Below are 18,237 nucleotides of genomic sequence, written 5' to 3' on the forward strand. Positions count from 1 at the left end.
GTTCACATAAAATTTGAGCCCGGTCACTTTTATAGTTTCCGAGAAAAGCCCAACGTTAAGTTGTGTGTTGCCGAACAGAAAAGGCTAGTTATCTCCCTTGTTTTTCTGATAACGTTCGTAAAAGGCTACAGATGTAAATACTTTGATGTAAAGAATAATCCTACAAAGTTTCAATCACATCCGATGAACTTTGTCAAAGATATAACATGTCTAATTTTTCCTTTGACGCTGACCTGTGACCTTGAAAAAGGTCAAAGGTCAACGAAACCATCGTTAAAGTGTAGAGGTCATTGGAGGTCACGACTAAACAAAATATGAGCCCGATCGCTTTGATAGTTTCCGAGAAAAGATATAAAATGTCTAATTTTTCCTTTGACGCTGACCTGTGACCTTGAAAAAGGTCAAAGGTCAATGAAACCATCGTTAAAGTGTAGAGGTCATTGGAGGTCACGACTAAACAAAATATGAGCCCGATCGCTTTGATAGTTTCCGAGAAAAGTCCAACGTTAAGGTGGTGTCTACGGACGGCCGGCCGGCCAGCCGGCCGGCCGGATGGCCGGCCGGCCGGACAGACTAACACTGACTGATTACATAGAGTCACTTTTTCTCAAGTGACTCAAAAAAAAATTATTACAATTTTCAGATTTTTAATGACCAAAGTCATGAATTAATTTTTAAGCCACCAAGCTAAAATGCAATACCGAAGTCCGGCCTTCGTCGAAGATTGGTTGACAAAAATTTCAATCAATTTGATTGAAAAATGAGGGTGTGACAAAAAGCCGGATATGACGTCATCAAAAGTATTTATCGAAAAAAAGAAAAAAACGTCCGGGGATATCATTCCCAGGAACTCTCATGTCAAATTTCATAAAGATCGGTCCAGTAGTTTGGTCTGAATCGCTCTACACACACACACACGCACAGACAGACAGACAGACACACACACACACATACACCACGACCCTCGTCTCGATTCCCCCTCAAAAATTAAATTAAAACAAAACTGAACACATACATTTTTGTATTTGTCACGTTCAGATCTTACAGACTCACAGACACAGACAGACAGACAGACAGACAGACAGACAGACAGACAGACAGACAGACAGACACACACACACACACACACACTAACAAACACATACACACAACTGCATTAGATAAATGCAACAATTTGAATGGCAATTACCCAGGTCACTTCTCGCTGATGCTAGATATTCGCTACAATTTACTATTTTTGGTATTTTGTATTTGGCATCTGGAATATTCTTTAGAGCTGTATACGAGGAGAAAACATTATACGAAGCTGACATTTTTTGTTTTACTGAACTGAGACATTTTAACCATACAAATTGATTTCAATAATAAATACTGGTTCCATATTAATCCTTTGCCTGCAGAGAAAGAATTAGAAATACTCGCACATTTTGTTTGTCTACGTTCAGTAAATTTAAAAGGGATTCAAAGTACGTCAACTTCATAACATGGAAACCAAACATTGTGACATGGATTTGAACACTAACAAAATAAGATAAAAATATATACTGTACTTTCCGGGTCATAAGGCGCGACTTTTTTCCTCGAGTTTGACCCCTGCGTCTTGTATAACAAAGCGCCTAATCCGTGTATGAAATAAGAAAAAAAAAAAATTGGGGAAAAAAAAATCATGGGGAACAAAACATGACAAGAACTCACCTCCATCTCGAATACCGGTAGTCGTATTTTTAAATTCCGTGAGCACTGGTTGAGCACAGTCACACAGCAACCATGCCGAAGACGAAGCGACTTGCTTACGATGCAGAGTACAAGTTGCAAGCGATCGAACTTGCTGAGGGAAAGGGAAATCGGAAAGCAGCATTGGAGCTTGGGATTAATGAATCCATGGTTCGGAAATGGAGAAAACAAAGGGCGGAGCTTGGAGCCTGCAAAAAGACACGACGGGCTTTCCGTTCATGTGCGGCGCGATGGCCTGAACTTGAAGCAGAACTCACGTGTGACTGTCAGTGTCATTTTCGATCTTTCGATTTTCATTCTTCGACCGTTTGTTACCGGTATACTTTTTCAATTTTGGTGCGCCCTATCGGCCCCCTGCGCCCAATGGGTGACTGGAATACAATTTTTTTTTAAAAGAGGGGGGTGCGCCTTATGCGCTGTAGCGCCTTGTAACCCGGAAAGTACGGTACTACGTTTTGTTGTTGCATTATGTAACTTGAGTATTACTGAAAAAAGTAAAGAGAATACATTTTAGTTGGCATTTAATATTAAAAATAATTATCTACAGGACTAAAAACGCATGTCACAAACTGGTACACAGCTCTGGAAAATAACCCATGTATTTTTATTTTTATCATTTTTTTTAATTCTCTGTTCTGGAGTTTTTTCCACATGTACAAGCATTACAATACTAGACACAGGCAAGAGAGCACATTCACAAAAGAGACCACACGTTGGACAATTACAACACACGGGGGGGGGGGGGGGGGGGAGTGGTCGTGGCTTGGTGGTCACGGTATAAAGAGTATGTAAAAAAAAAAAAAGAAACAGCAACAATAAACAGGGTAGTCTGTACAGCCCTTGCTTCCTGCCATGCACACACAATCATCACTTTGTCTTATCAACAAGCCATGTATCTTACTGTCAGCAACACAATCATCACTTTGTCTTATCAACAAGCCATGTATCTTACTGTCAGCAACACAATCATCACTTTGTCTTATCAACAAGCCATGTATCTTACTGTCAGCAACACAATCATCACTCTGTCTTATCAACAAGCCATGTATCTTACTGTCAGCAACACAATCATCACTTTGTCTTATCAACAAGCCATGTACAGTAAAACCTGTCAAATAAGGACACCCTTGGGACCAGACAAAAGTGTCCTTATTCTGCAGGTGTCCTTATTAGACAGGTGCAAGTAAACGCGACAAAGTCAAGTTGAGAGAGAGAGAGAGTACTGCACATGTACATGTACATTTATAAGAAAAACAGAAGCTGTTTAGATTAAATAGAGAAACATTTAATATTGACTGTTGTAAAACAAGTTTAAAAGCTTTTTATCATATCAACTGTATAAATAGAGAATACTACATGGCTTGCTGTGTCGTACCAGATTTACACGAGTTGTTTTTTTAAATAGTGAACTGCGAGCGAAAGCGAGCTGTTCACTATTTGAAAAAGCAACGAGTGTAAATCTGGTACGACACAGCAAGCCATGTAGTATTCTGTTTATCCTACATTATATACTTCTGTGCCAGATCTAACTAAAAGTCACCGACAGCGCTATTGCCTTTGGATCAACCCGCTTTAGAACTTCAAACCACTTTACTCAATTTGACATTCATTCCTCCGCCATGACACACACTCTCAAACTAGGACAAAGTAGTTCGCCTTTGTTAACACTGTTAGGTTTAATATTGAACATTGATTAAATAAATTCGAACAACGAAATGATGGTCACTTCAAAATATACCAGATAAAAAGAAAAGCAGTGGCCACAGGATAAAAGAAACCAAAAGGAACAACAACAGCAAAGCATATCCTTCCGCGATAGGATGACAGTCAAGTCGGAGCAAGGCGAGTCGACAGCTTTCAGATGGTCACTTCTCGGTTTGGTGACTGGACAAATATTGGTTGATGTTGATGGTACCAACGTGCACAGGCCTTGCAAACAGTGTTGTTAGCGTTTGCTGGGATGTGATTGTGGCAGTGGCAGTGGAGACGGCTGGAGTTGAAGTGGCCGTGCGAATCCAATGTGTCGTCTGCCGACACTGGCGACAGCTCCGAGACCGGTGCAGTGCCGTTTAGCATCAGACTGAAGCCACGGTGTTCCTCTTGGGAAATGCTGCTTAACGTTGTTGTGCCCAGATAGCTGCATTATTTTGGTCGGAGGAACGTTATTCTCGGAAAGTTTCTGCACTAGGAACTGGCGTGCAGAGTGGTTGGTGTAGATCTACCTCGGGTTGATGATCCCAGCTTTTCTTCACATGTCGCCCTGGCTTTGGTTGTGGATTGTCTTTCGCAAAATTGGAGATATTCTCTGCCATTACTGTCTTCATGCAAGGACATGTCTCCTCACTGCATGTGCCTGTGAGGTGTCACGCTGCGCAGACCAAAGTTGACTGTGTTTTGCCACCACAGAGTATTCAGGATTACTTCTGGATCTGCGACTCCGAGCTGTTTTGTCTGCCACAGCTTGTCAACATCTTCATCTTTCAGCGGTTGAGCCCTGTTAGGTAAGTTGCCACAACCTTCCTGTTTAACAATCTTCTGCTTTGTCTTCACGACTTCTCTCAGTTACAAGTGCAAATTCGGGGCCGTCTATAACGGGTGCACAGTACTTTTTAGACTTCAACTGTCGATGGATGCTGCTGAGAAGGCCCCTCAGCGTGGGGATGGTTCATACTCTTTGCCATCCGGTTTTTTCAAACTCACGAAAAGAGAGCAGAGAATTTTGCATAATTTTTGTGGTTGGATGGTGCTAATGTTTCTTTTGTCCCCGTGTTTCGCCATAAACGTCGATAGGCGACGTATATCGTAAACCGTTTTTCGGAGAGTGTTCTTGTTCTTGTTTGTCTGAACGAATGAGTCTATTGGAGAAAAATCATAAATCATGGATGACTCGCTTTTTTCTTCATCGACTTCGTCATTCGCGTCATCGCCAAACATGTCTTCGAACAGCTCATCACTCAAAAATTCTTTCAGTGTTGACAAATCGGTTTCGTGGCAGTTGCCATTTTGTTGCAAAAGTAGTTCTTCATGAATATGTAATTACTAATTTACATAGCATGACCTTCCGGTTGACCTCATTTACATGATATACACACGTGTGATTTGAACGATTTTTATCTCACGGGTATCTCTCTCACGTATGTAGGATAAATTTAAATTGTTAAAAAGTTACTGGATCTCATTCATACAACACATTCACATTCACTTCATTCTGCACTCATCAGCTTTTGAAAGAATTTGTCCAGCGTTGTCTGAGTGGACCATTGATGGCAATGTGATTCGCACGTTTGGTTGAAAACCACTCGAACACGGCGTCATTTAGCTCTTCGTATTCGGTTGTCTTCTTCGAAACCCATTTCTGGTCAGCACGTCCGTCTCCCGATTCCCACAACTTCATTATTTTTTCCCGATCGACGCTGATTTTCGAAATCTGCGTTCTCCCACACCCAAGCTCTTGTGCAATCGTTCGGCATGATTTCCCACTTTCCAGTTGTTTGACAACATTTATCCTTTGTTCTAAAGTCAGCGCATTTCTTCCTTTTCTTGAATTTGAATTTCTTGCTGCCATCTTGTTAAACACGAATCACTCTTTCGAAGAGAAGATACATTCACTCATACACTTTCACTTCCGTTCCGCCGAACACGTTCCACGCGTTGGATTGGCTGCCTTGGAACTCTAGCAGCCAATCAAATGCGTCGACTTAAAACACTCACCAAGAATAGACTCTATCGGTATTCCAAGCTCTCGTAATCTCTCGCAAACTTCAGAGCATAGCAAAGCATGCGGTACAGCGATCTCGTGCGAGCTGCACAAGCCAAGGTTCGAAGTTCTCGCGATGTTCAAAGCATAACAAATAGCGTGTCTCGCGAGAGCTGCTCAGATACCGAATAATATCAACTGATCGATTTATCGTCTTCTTCGTCGATCGAACTTCCCAGCTTGCTGTGGATGTCCGTATTTAGCAGGTATATGACTTATTATGGACCCAAAATACGTGTCCGCGTCCGTAATGCCGAGGTGGCCGTAACGTACAGGTGTTTTACAGTGTAAAGCAGTCCGTGCCGAGACTGACTGTCCGTATTCTGCGAGTGTCCGCTAAGTCCAGTGACCGTATTTGACAGTTTTCACTGTATGTATCTTACTGTCATTGTAACGTGCAGCAACACAATCATCACTTTGTCTTATCAACAAGGAATTACAGGTGATTTTGTGCAGAAACTTACGTCGCGTGTCTCCCTTCGGACAGAAAAATAAGGATGCAATCGCTTCGGACAGATTTGCCTAGTGCAACCACGGTATACGGTGTGATGCATCTCACTGTCATTGGGGAAGTCCCTCAAGGAAATGTGTCCTGCTGTCCCTGGTGACGTGCACCAACAGAATCACGCTAACCAATTTGTTGGCTTTTTCCTGCATGCAAGTATTCATGTTTTTCTGAGACTTTCGCTGTGACCTTGGGATCTTTATCGTGCACACTTGAGAGTTCATACACAGAGGAGAGTCTGCGCAAAGTTGACTCTGGGAAATATTAAATCCCTTGCCGATAATGGGGGTCAAAACCACGCCGATAGCGACAACTGGTTTTAAAGCCAATGCTGTTACAAGTGAGCTATCTCCCCGCATTGGCAAGCTTATTCTCTCTGTTAAAATAAATGACTAAGACGGGCGCAGTGGCGTAGTGGATAAGACATCGGCCTCCTAATTGGAAGGTCGCGAGGTCAAATCCCCGCCACGGCCGCCTGGTGGGTTAAGGGTGGAGATTTTTCCGATCTCCCAGGTCAACTTATGTGCTGAGCTGCTTCTCCACACACGGCTGATTCCTTGACAAGGTGTGGGAGCTTGAGTACTTCTATGACCCCGAGAGCTATGCCAGCGGGAGTGTCAAAACTTCTGGTAGCGTCTCGCATGCTGGACAGGTCAACGGAGAGAGGTCAGACTAATATCAGCAAACTCTCCTCGAGTCATAAGGGGCATGAGAAGGATACTCATGTAAATAAAACCATGGGCAGACCGGACTCATCAGCCATGGCAGGCAACAGGTCTAGGAGAGGGACACTCTGAATTCAAACCATGGGCAGACCGGACTCATCAGCCATGGCAGGCAACCAGTCTAGGAGAAGGACACTCCGAATTCAAACCACCCCCCAACGAAGTCGGAGCGATGCTGACTGTGTTTCCGGACACAGTGTGGGAACCTAAACTAAGTTCTTGGGAGACGAGCTCGCACGTCACCACTATGGATTATGCCTCAGATTCAGACAGATATTTCGATATGGTGTCGTTCCCGTGGACCTTTGCCAGGCGGGAACGGTGCCGGACCCTCAGCCTCAAGGGGGTCCACCTCAGCGACTGGCGGCTCTGTTGACTCGGGAACCAGGGGAAGACAGAGTAGAGCGACTGGTCGAACGCAACATCCAGCGACAGCCATCAGGGTTGTGCAGTGGAATGCAGAAGGCGTCCAGAGAAAGAAACCAGAGCTACAGGCTTTTCTGATAGACAACATCGACATTATCTGCATCCAGGAGACCCACCTGAAAGAAGACCGCAGATTCTTCGTCAGAGGTTATGGTCCCGACCGGACACAAGGGTGGAGTTCTCACCCTAGTCCGACACAACATCCCGGCAGCTATGACGGCACAGACGGCAGACGGCGACTTTGAGTACATCACCATCAAGACCTTCCTGCAGGGAGAAGAACTCTCCATCACCAACGTCTATAGCCCACCTACCACCAAGCTGGACCTCCACACCATCCAGCTCCCAAACGAGAAACATCTCATCGTTGGCGACTTCAACGGCCACTCCCCAGCATGGGGCTACGACAGTACTGACGCAAGAGGAGAAGACATACAGGACTGGATGACCGACAACCAGCTCATCCTTATCAACCAGCCAGATGACAAGCCATCCTACTACTCCAGAGCTTGGAAGAAAAGCTCAACCCCTGACCTTGCCATAGCCACAGAAGAGGTAGAAAAAAGGACCACCAGAACTGTCAACGACCAACTGGGAGGAAGTGACCACTTACCCATCACCCTCTCCATTGCTGACATGCAGACCATCCTGGAGTACCACAGAAAGAAAGCCAGCTGGAACAAGTACCAGCTCCACGCAGAAAGCCTTCGCAACACCACCTTCACGGAGGACATCAACCACAACGTAAAAGAGCTGACACAGACCATCCTAGCGGCTGCCAGGAAGTCCATCCCCCGTGGCTTCAGGAAGGACTACAAACCTTACTGGAGTCAAAGGCTGGCCTGCCTGCACCAGCGACTTTCAGAAGCCAGAGAAAGCATGGAGCAGTCCCCATCCGCAGAAACAACGACCATGCACAACCAACTGAAGGAGGATTTCAACAAGACCAAGACACAAGAACTGCAACAAAGCTGGCAGGAAATCACCTCCACCATTGGGCTCGATTCAGACACAGGGAAACTCTGGCGTCTCACCAAAATTCTAAACGAAGACAGCATGGCCACGCGGGGACCTACAGTACTGGAAGACAGCGGAACCTTCCACACTGGAAAAAGAGCAGCAAATCTCCTTGCCGACATCTTTGAGACCGAGAGCACCATCAAAGTTCCACCCCAAAGAAAGAAGGAAGTTGCAGAACAACTTGAAACCAGACTCCGACAGCAGAGAAACGCAGCCCCACTAATGACCTCAGATCTTACCATGGCAGAGCTCGTCGATGCGATCAAAAGACTCAAGTGCAAGAAAGCGCCCGGAAAGGATGGAGTCTGCAACAAGATGATCAAGCACCTCGGGCCTGCTGCCAGAACTAAGCTCCTTGAGCTCTTGAACCAGTCGTGGAGATCCGGCGTCTTCCCCTCAGCATGGAAAGAGGCCATCATCATACCCATCCTGAAGAAGGACAAGAACCGCAAGCAAAAGACAAGCTACAGACCAATCAGTCTACTCAGCTGCCTCGACAAGACCCTCGAGCGCATGATCAACAAGAGGCTGATGTGGCACCTGGAAACCAACAACCTGATCACCAATGAACAGTCCGCCTTCAGGAAGAACAGGAGTACTGAAGACCAGCTGATCTACCTCACCCAATCAATAGAGAATGCCTTCCAGGAGAAGAAGAAAGTCATTGCCACCTTCATTGACCTCTCCAAGGCCTTCGACAAGGTGTGGAAGGAAGGCCTCCTCCTGAAGCTATTGACGGCAGGAATCGCTGGACGAATGTTCAACTGGATCAAGAGCTTCCTGTGCCACAGAACCGCGAGAGTCAAGCTTGACGGCAACCTGAGCTACGCTGTGAAGATCAGGGAAGGAGTCCCCCAGGGAGGAGTAATATCCCCCACCCTCTTCGTCGTCTTCATCAACGACATCACTAACAGCCTGTCCAGACACATCTCCAAAGCCCTACACGCCGATGACCTTGCGATGTGGAGCGCTGCCGAGTCCACCGCAACCGCCAAAGTCCGGATGCAGGAGGCCCTCAACATCACCTCTAAGTGGGCGACAGACTGGTGTGTCACCGTGAACAGCCTCAAGACCGTAGCCACCTGCTTCTCCCTCTCCAATTCCAAAGAGACCCTCCAACTGACCATCAACAACCAGGCAATACCACAGGAAGACACCCCTACCTACCTAGGTATCAAGCTAGACAAGAAGCTCACCTGGAACCCACACATCAAAGACTCTCCATCATGAAGAAACTGGCTGGCACAAAGTGGGGAGCCAGCAGCAACATCCTCAGACAGGTGTATACGGGACACGTCCGCCCTGTGATGGAGTATGGAGCTGCAGCCTGGGCCACAGCTGCGAAGAGCAACACCAGCCGGCTCAACAAAGTGCAGAACGCAAGCATGCGCATCATCACAGGGGGACTGAAAACTACGCCCATACACGCCCTTGAAGCCACCACCAGACTCCCTTCCCTGGACCACCGACGAGAAGAGAAGGTCATCGTGCAGTACGAGAAGCTTTCTTTCTTTCTTTATTTGGTGTTTAACGTCGTTTTCAACCACGAAGGTTATATCGCGACGAGTACGAGAAGCTGCAACAACTCCCCTCTCACCCAGCACACCAGCACACCCAACAGCTGACGAAGAACAGGCTGAAAAGAAGCAGTTTCAACCATCTGGCCAAGCAGCTAGAGAGAACCCAAACCAGCTTCCTACCACGCACCCCTGAAGAACAAGAGCCCCTCCAAGACGCTGAAGAGTGGAACAGCCAGCTCAGCAAGGTGCTCTTTGTTACTGACATGCCAGGAGTGACCAGCAAGAGAGAGCAGCAGGACGCAGTCCTCAAGAACCTCACGCTGGAGATGATGCACCAGGACTACAACGCCTCAGTATGGACTCACATCTACACTGACGGGTCCTCAGATGGTGCCATCAAAAACGGAGGAAGCGGGATCCTGGTACGCTACCCAGACGGACACACCCTTTCAAGATCCCTGCCTGCCGGAGAGCTGTCATCCAACTACCGGGCAGAACTCACCGCTCTCAGAGAAGCAGTTAGCCTGGTCAGCGAACACCCACCCTCTCACGCCGTCTTCCTGACCGACTGCAGATCCGCCGTCCAAAGCCTGCAGTCGCCCAAAGAGCAGCTGGAACAAGACACCCAGCGTCTTCTTTGAACTCTCTCCCAGAGCACAAACGTCGCTGTCCAGTGGATCCCTGCTCACTGTGGCCTCTCAGGGAACGAGGAAGCGGACAGACTGGCCAAGACTGGCAGCCATCTGGAGCAGACAAGACCAACAGTCTCTTACAGTGAAGCCAAAACCCTGGTGAAAAGACACTACCAAACCACCTGGAATGCCCAACACAGCCTGCCATCTGATGATCAGATGCCCAACTTACAGCGCCATCAGCAGACCATCCTCTTCCGCCTACGGACTGGACACTGTCGACTGCGTACCCACATGCACCGCCTTGGTCTGTCGCACACACCGAACTGCCCGTGCGAAACACTGCAGACCTGCCCGCTCCACCAGGAAGCCAGAACAGATCACTGGCCACAAGGTGCCATACTGCAGGAGCATCTCTGGGGCACCAAAGACTCCCTGATCCTGACCACTATCTTTATTCAAGCTACAAAACTTGAAGTCTGACCTGAGGCAAAAAATCCTGGAACGCCAAAGAAGAAGAAGAAGAAGCTGAGCTGCTTGTGCTTTATCCCCCTTCGTGTGTACACGCAAGCACAAGACCAAGTGCGCACGAAAAAGATCCTGTAATCCATGTCAGAGTTCGGTGGGTTATAAAAACACGGAAATACCCAGCATGCTTCCCCCGAAATCGTAATATGCTGCCTGAATGGCAGAGTAAAAACGGTCATACACGTAAAAATCCACTCGTGCAAAAAACATGAGGGAACGTGGGAGTTTCAGCCCATGAAAAAACAAGGAGAAGAAATAAATGACAAAAACCATACTCACTGCTACTGTCCACCAGTGTCGTATCCTGAACAGGGCGTAGGCCAGAATCAAAAACACGAATCGAACGGTTGCCATCATCTGAAACACACAGACTTTGACTTCACACACTCAGGCCAGGACAACATGCATTGCAAACATGGTGAAACCCCCCCCCCCCACACACACAATTTAAAACTTCCCTTTCAAGACACCTTCCCTTTCAAGACCCCCTCCCTTTCAAGACACCTTCCCTTTCAAGACCCCCTCCCTTTCAAGACACCCTCCCTTTCAAGACACCTTTCCTTTCAAGACACCTTCCCTTTCAAGACACCTTCCCTTTCAAGACACCCTCCCTTTCAAGACCCCCTCCCTTTCAAGACACCCTCCCTTTCAAGACACCTTCCCTTTCAAGACACCTTCCCTTTCAAGACACCTTCCCTTTCAAGACACCCTCCCTTTCAAGACTGTCACGATCGGGTGACAGAGACCAAGAAAGCGTCACTCAGTGGAGTGCCTGTTCTGGGTCAATGTATGATAGAAAGCGCCTGTGCGTGATATTGGACACAGCAGAGTTTTTGCTGACAGTGCTCCCGAGCACGGATGTTTTGAAACGCACGAGCTTCACAGTGCAGGTTTCTGCTGTCATAGGGCTGACGGTTTTTTTTCGCTGACAGCGCGCACGGGATTTTCAGGGATTGAGTTTCTCGTGTCTTTTTCCTGCTTGGGGAGGCAAAACTGTGTATAGCTGGACTGGTTTGGTGACAAGGTCAGTCACGTGTATTTGGCTAGGTGGTCTGTCAGAGACTCAAGGACGACACACTTGACACCCAGCGGCAGAAGGGGAAGGACCTAACACACAGTTACTAGAGTATGATGGTTTTTCACCGAGTATCATATTCGGCACTCTAGGGGAACTTCCACAAGTTATTCCTTTCCTCTGCCACGTATTTTGCTGAGGACAAGTCGTCACATTTCCTTCGTCGGCGATGGCTTTCGCATAAGGATTCGACAAGGGGTTCTGGACGTTTTGGGTCACTGTTGACGAACAGAGACTGTTCCAGGGAGGAGGCGGACTTTGCTTCCATTGAGAGTTACAATCATAGGCTTTTGAGGTAATAAATCATTATTTAACGCTGTTGATGAGTCTGTGTTGTGGAATGAAATACTCTCTGTTGTTCTTTCCAGGTTAGCGCATAATTTACTCTCTGTGACGCTAAAATACTAATCTGTATATGGTTTTTGCAGATAGGGAGAGAAGGACGGAAAATGGCTGTTTTGTTGTTGTAAAAAGTCAGTTTTGTGCAGGCCCACGTGCTCGATGAGATATTTAAAGATGACATGTTTTAAGGTGGTGGGTGAGGGGTAGCTGACATGTTTAGTGCACCGATGCTTTCTGTTTGCAGCCTTCCTTCGTTCGTTCGTTTCGTTCGTTCGTTACGTTCCCGTAACATCGGCACGGCTGACTCTGGCGGGAACTGTTGAGGCTACGCTAACCAGGAGACCGGCTAACCAGGAGACCGGCTAACCAGCGGACCGGCTAACCAGCGAACCGGCTAACCAGCGGACCGGCTAACCAGCGAACCGACTAACCAGCATACCGGCTAAGCAGCAGCAGCAGAGATAAAGCTAAGTGCACCATGTCGTACGCACCCCGTTGACCACCGTTGTCTTTTCGTATCTATGATTTCATTGGAGTAGTGACAACGTGGGGTGTGTGACACCTGCACGAACTAGAGCTTTTCGAACAGAACATTCTCATTTCGACTGTATTTACACGGGTTCAGCGTGTTACTATAATTTTCTACATAGTACTGGCATTTTGTCAGTGAACACTGGTTTTTTACGTGTTGAGAACGTAAAAGGAACATATTTTGAGTGAAGGCTCGAGGGAGGTGGAGAGTTTATACATAAACAGGCGTCTGAAACTTATACTTTTGTTGACTCTATTTAATTGTATGCCTGCGAGAGTGGATCGTGGTGTGGTTAGTTAATTAGTAGTAATTAACCGGTTCATAATCACCTTGAGTGATATATTGAAACGTGACACGTGGGGGCCAAGCCGGGATTTACTCAGTTAATTTCCAACTGATAAAGACCCACCAATTAAGGAGAACTAAGAGCAGATAATCTCGTCAGTGCTCGACTTATTTTCTGCTTGGTGCTACCCTTTTTTGTATAGTTTTGATCATATACCACACCTTAAGCGATTCACATCTTGCAGGAAATGTAAATTGTAATTTGTGAGTTATTGTATGCGCTAACTGTGATTATCTCCCTTTCCTTTGTTTGTGAATCTTTGTTGTTGTACGTTCAGAGTTTTCCGTTGCAGAGAGCTGAGCGGGGTTAGCGGATTTGTTATTCGTTTTACTCAGTTTTCTCTACATTGTTGTTTCGCATTCCGTAACAGGTTACATTTTCTACCGTCTTGTTTTACTTGGATTTTTCTCCATATTTTGACTTTGTTGGAATTTTGGGGGGGAAGGGTCCGAGGACTTCTGTCCTAACCAAGGCTGTGGGAAACACTCTGTTTCACCGCAAAAAGCAGCCGATAAAGTAGGCCACGGCTGTGGGAAACACTTTGTTTCACCGCAGAAAGCAGCCATAAAGTAGGCTACGCGATTTGTTCTACACCGTTTGGATTTTTCTTCTGCATTTTCCGGTTGCTGGATTTTTGTATCCACCGCTTTCGTCACCGCGTATTCTAGCTATAGCTGCGTTAGACTTACTTTTGTGATAAAGCTTTGCTAAAACTAACCATGGCTACAGGGGGATCTCCGACGAGGAGAATAACTTTCGAGACTCCTGGCAGTGAGGAACAGACAGAGCGTGACGCACGCGTTAGAGCGCGTAGTTTGCTTAAACGCAAGGAGCTGGAACGTAGGGAAGACATAGAGCGACAGACGAGAAAAGAAGAGCTTGACAGACAAGAACGACAGGCCGAACGTGACAGACAGGACAAGAAAGAGAAAGACGAACTTGACAGACAGGAAAAGAAAGACGAACTGAACAGACAAGAAAGAGAACGACAGGCCGAACGTGACCGACAGGATAAGAAAGACGAGCTTGAGAGACAGGAACGACAGGCCGAACTTGACAGACAGGAAAAGAAAGACGAACGTGACAGACTAGACCGGAAGGAACAGGCGGATCGCGATCACCAGCTAGAGCTAGCTAGGCTACAGGCCGAGAAGGGTACGCTCACTCAGGCTAGCGCGCCGACGTTTGTTGCCGACCGTACGAGACTGCCGACGTTCGACGATGACAAGGACGAGCTCGACGACTTTTTACGCCGGTTTGAGCGCATTGCATCTGACCAGAAGTGGGAAGAGGCCACGTGGGCTAGCCGCCTTAGCACCTGCTTAAAGGGACGCGCATTGCAGCTCTACAACGCTTTGGAGGACGACGAGGCGAGAGACTATCAGGCACTTAAGAAGGCGTTACTCCAGCGCTTTAACCTGACTGCTGAAGCCTACAGACGACGTCTGCGTAACAGCAAGAGACTGAGCGGCGAGCTGAGTCATCAGTTTGTGGCACGCCTTAACCTCTACCTGCGGCGCTGGGTGGAGATGGCCGAAAAGGACTGGACCGTCAACGACCTTGCCGACCTCATAGTCATGGAACAACTGATGTCCAGCCTGCGACCTGAGGTGGTGACCTTCGTGCAGGAGCACCAGCCCAAGACTACTCAGGAGGCAGCCGACTGGATCAGAGTGCACGAGGACGCCCAGGCGATCTCCGGCAAATCTTCAGGCTCACGGCCAGGAAAAACGGGAAATTCGGGTTCTTCAGGACCCAAGGACGGGAAGGACGATCAGGGACACAAGGGATCGAGTTCCAGAACTGACATCCAGTGTTACTACTGCAACAAGCGGGGCCACGTGAAGAAGGACTGCCACAAGAGACAGGCTGACCAGAAGGGCGTTCACTTCGTTGGCAGTGAGGAGTTCAGGGACGTCACGAGCTCATGCACCATCCCACAACTCTGCGTTCCGTGCTCCAGGAAACATTTCCAGCCCCACTGCAACGTCTACGTTAACGGAGTGAAGGGCGAAGGTCTGCGGGACACAGGGGCAGACATGATAGTGGTTCGGGCGAGTCTAGTTCCAGCTATGGCCTACACAGGAGACAGCATCAGGGTGAGAATGGCCGAGGCATCTCACGCTTACGACTTGAACACGGCAGTGATCAAGGTCGTAACCCCGTTGTTCACGGGGACCATTGTGGCCGTCGTCATGGACGATCCTCCATGCGACCTGCTCATTGGAAACCGGGTTCAGTTTGTGGACGGCGTCACCAGGGAGGTTCCCGTTTATCGGTCTCCCGACGTCATTTCAGTGCTCACGCGGGCACAGGCGGAGCGAGAGGACAAACCTCTCAAACCCCTACCTGCTGCACGAGCTGCCCTGGGGAACGTGACCCCCGCGCTTCTCGCGAAGGCTCAGGATTCTGACCCGACCTTAGCTACTCCTCGGGAGCACGCGAAGTCGGGCAAGGTGAAGCTGAGCGGGAAGCATGGGAGGTCAAAGTTCCTCAGGGACAAGAAGTTGCTCTACCGTGAGTTCAGCAACCAAGAAGGTACATTCAAACAGGTTGTCGTGCCTCGCGAGTTTCGCGAGGGTGTCATGGCAACGGCACACGACTCGATTCTGGGAGGTCATCTTGGTACCAAGAAGACCACGGATCGTGTCTGGCGCCACTTTTACTGGCCAGGCATCTGCACGGATGTCCGACGTTTCTGTGCGTCCTGCGATAAGTGCCAGAAGGTGGTTGCCAAAGGAAGGGTGAGGAAGGTCCCCTTAGAGAAGATGCCGCTCATCGACGAACCCTTTCGTCGGGTGGCAGTGGACATCATCGGGCCCATCTTGCCTGCGTCTGAGGACGGAAACAGATACATTTTGACCATGGTGGACTACGCTACTCGATACCCAGAGGCGATCCCTCTGAAATCGATTGAAGCCACGCGAGTAGCTGAGGCTCTGGTTACTATGTGGTCCCGGCTGGGAATTCCATCAGAGGTACTCACCGACAGAGGCACGCAGTTCACGGGAGGAGTGATGGCGGAGGCAGCACGACTGCTATCACTGGAGCAGCACTTCACCACTCCTTACCATGCTCAGTGCAACGGACTGGTGGAAAGGTTCAATGGCACCTTGAAGACCATGCTGAGGAAACTAGCTCAGGAGAAACCACGCACGTGGGACAGGTACATCCCAGCATTGCTTTTTGCATACCGCGAGGTTCCTCAGGAGAGCTTGGGTTTTTCCCCATTTGAGTTGTTGTACGGCAGACAGGTACGCGGTCCCATGGCTATCCTGCGTCAAGCTTGGACGGACGAAGAAGCTGACGAGGAGGTGCAGACGACAGCGACCTACATCGTAGAACTCAGGAACAGGATTGAAGAGACCTGCAAATTGGCTCAAGAGAACCTGGGAAGAGCAGCACAGCGTTATGCGCAAGGATTCGACCGCAAGGCACGGCCGCGCAGCTTCAAGATTGGAGAACGGGTGTTGCTACTTCTACCTGTCAAACACAACAAGTTACAACTGCAGTGGCAAGGACCTTTTGAGGTGACAGCGAGGGTGGGCCAGAACGACTACAGGATCATGATGCACGGGAAAGCACGCCTGTACCACGCCAACCTGCTGCGCGCCTACATAGAGAGGACAGCCTACGGGGAGAAGAACAAAGACCAGAAGAACAAAGACAAGAAGACAGAGAAGGTTGCAGTCATCAGGGGTGAAACGAGGGGTTGCTCGTTCTTGAGGACGACCTTTCTGTCTGGAAACAGACCATCAACCTCTGCAATATCTTCAGGTTGCAAGGTTGGCAAACGCCAGACTTATGCGCTGGGCGTTGATTCTCCAACCGTACCAATTCACGGTACGCGTCATTCCGGGCGCCAACAATGTTGGAGCTGACTTTCTCTCTCGGGCTGTAGAGGAGAACATGACTGTGAGCGAAACCGAGGTTTCGTCTTGAAGAGGGGAGGTGTGTCACGATCGGGTGACAGAGACCAAGAAAGCGTCACTCAGTGGAGTGCCTGTTCTGGGTCAATGTATGATAGAAAGCGCCTGTGCGTGATATTGGACACAGCAGAGTTTTTGCTGACAGTGCTCCCGAGCACGGATGTTTTGAAACGCACGAGCTTCACAGTGCAGGTTTCTGCTGTCATAGGGCTGACGGTTTTTTTTCGCTGACAGCGCGCACGGGATTTTCAGGGATTGAGTTTCTCGTGTCTTTTTCCTGCTTGGGGAGGCAAAACTGTGTATAGCTGGACTGGTTTGGTGACAAGGTCAGTCACGTGTATTTGGCTAGGTGGTCTGTCAGAGACTCAAGGACGACACACTTGACACCCAGCGGCAGAAGGGGAAGGACCTAACACACAGTTACTAGAGTATGATGGTTTTTCACCGAGTATCATATTCGGCACTCTAGGGGAACTTCCACAAGTTATTCCTTTCCTCTGCCACGTATTTTGCTGAGGACAAGTCGTCACATTTCCTTCGTCGGCGATGGCTTTCGCATAAGGATTCGACAAGGGGTTCTGGACGTTTTGGGTCACTGTTGACGAACAGAGACTGTTCCAGGGAGGAGGCGGACTTTGCTTCCATTGAGAGTTACAATCATAGGCTTTTGAGGTAATAAATCATTATTTAACGCTGTTGATGAGTCTGTGTTGTGGAATGAAATACTCTCTGTTGTTCTTTCCAGGTTAGCGCATAATTTACTCTCTGTGACGCTAAAATACTAATCTGTATATGGTTTTTGCAGATAGGGAGAGAAGGACGGAAAATGGCTGTTTTGTTGTTGTAAAAAGTCAGTTTTGTGCAGGCCCACGTGCTCGATGAGATATTTAAAGATGACATGTTTTAAGGTGGTGGGTGAGGGGTAGCTGACATGTTTAGTGCACCGATGCTTTCTGTTTGCAGCCTTCCTTCGTTCGTTCGTTTCGTTCGTTCGTTACGTTCCCGTAACATCGGCACGGCTGACTCTGGCGGGAACTGTTGAGGCTACGCTAACCAGGAGACCGGCTAACCAGGAGACCGGCTAACCAGCGGACCGGCTAACCAGCGAACCGGCTAACCAGCGGACCGGCTAACCAGCGAACCGACTAACCAGCATACCGGCTAAG

The 18,237-nt window shown here is 48.3% G+C and overlaps 1 protein-coding gene across 3 annotated transcripts in view; it reads right to left on the reverse strand.

Annotated features, from left to right (window-relative positions):
• LOC138946827 (stAR-related lipid transfer protein 3-like) overlaps positions 1-18,237 on the reverse strand; it is a 106,964-nt gene that overhangs the window by 66,090 nt on the left and 22,637 nt on the right. For all 3 annotated transcript variants that reach the window (XM_070318233.1, XM_070318231.1, XM_070318232.1), the window contains exon 5: positions 11,127-11,204. In XM_070318233.1, the coding sequence (XP_070174334.1) occupies positions 11,127-11,204 (78 nt within the window). The remainder of the gene's footprint in view (positions 1-11,126; positions 11,205-18,237) is intronic.

This window comes from Littorina saxatilis, linkage group LG14 (assembly GCF_037325665.1).
Source record: "Littorina saxatilis isolate snail1 linkage group LG14, US_GU_Lsax_2.0, whole genome shotgun sequence".
NCBI classification, from domain to species: domain Eukaryota; kingdom Metazoa; phylum Mollusca; class Gastropoda; order Littorinimorpha; family Littorinidae; genus Littorina; species Littorina saxatilis.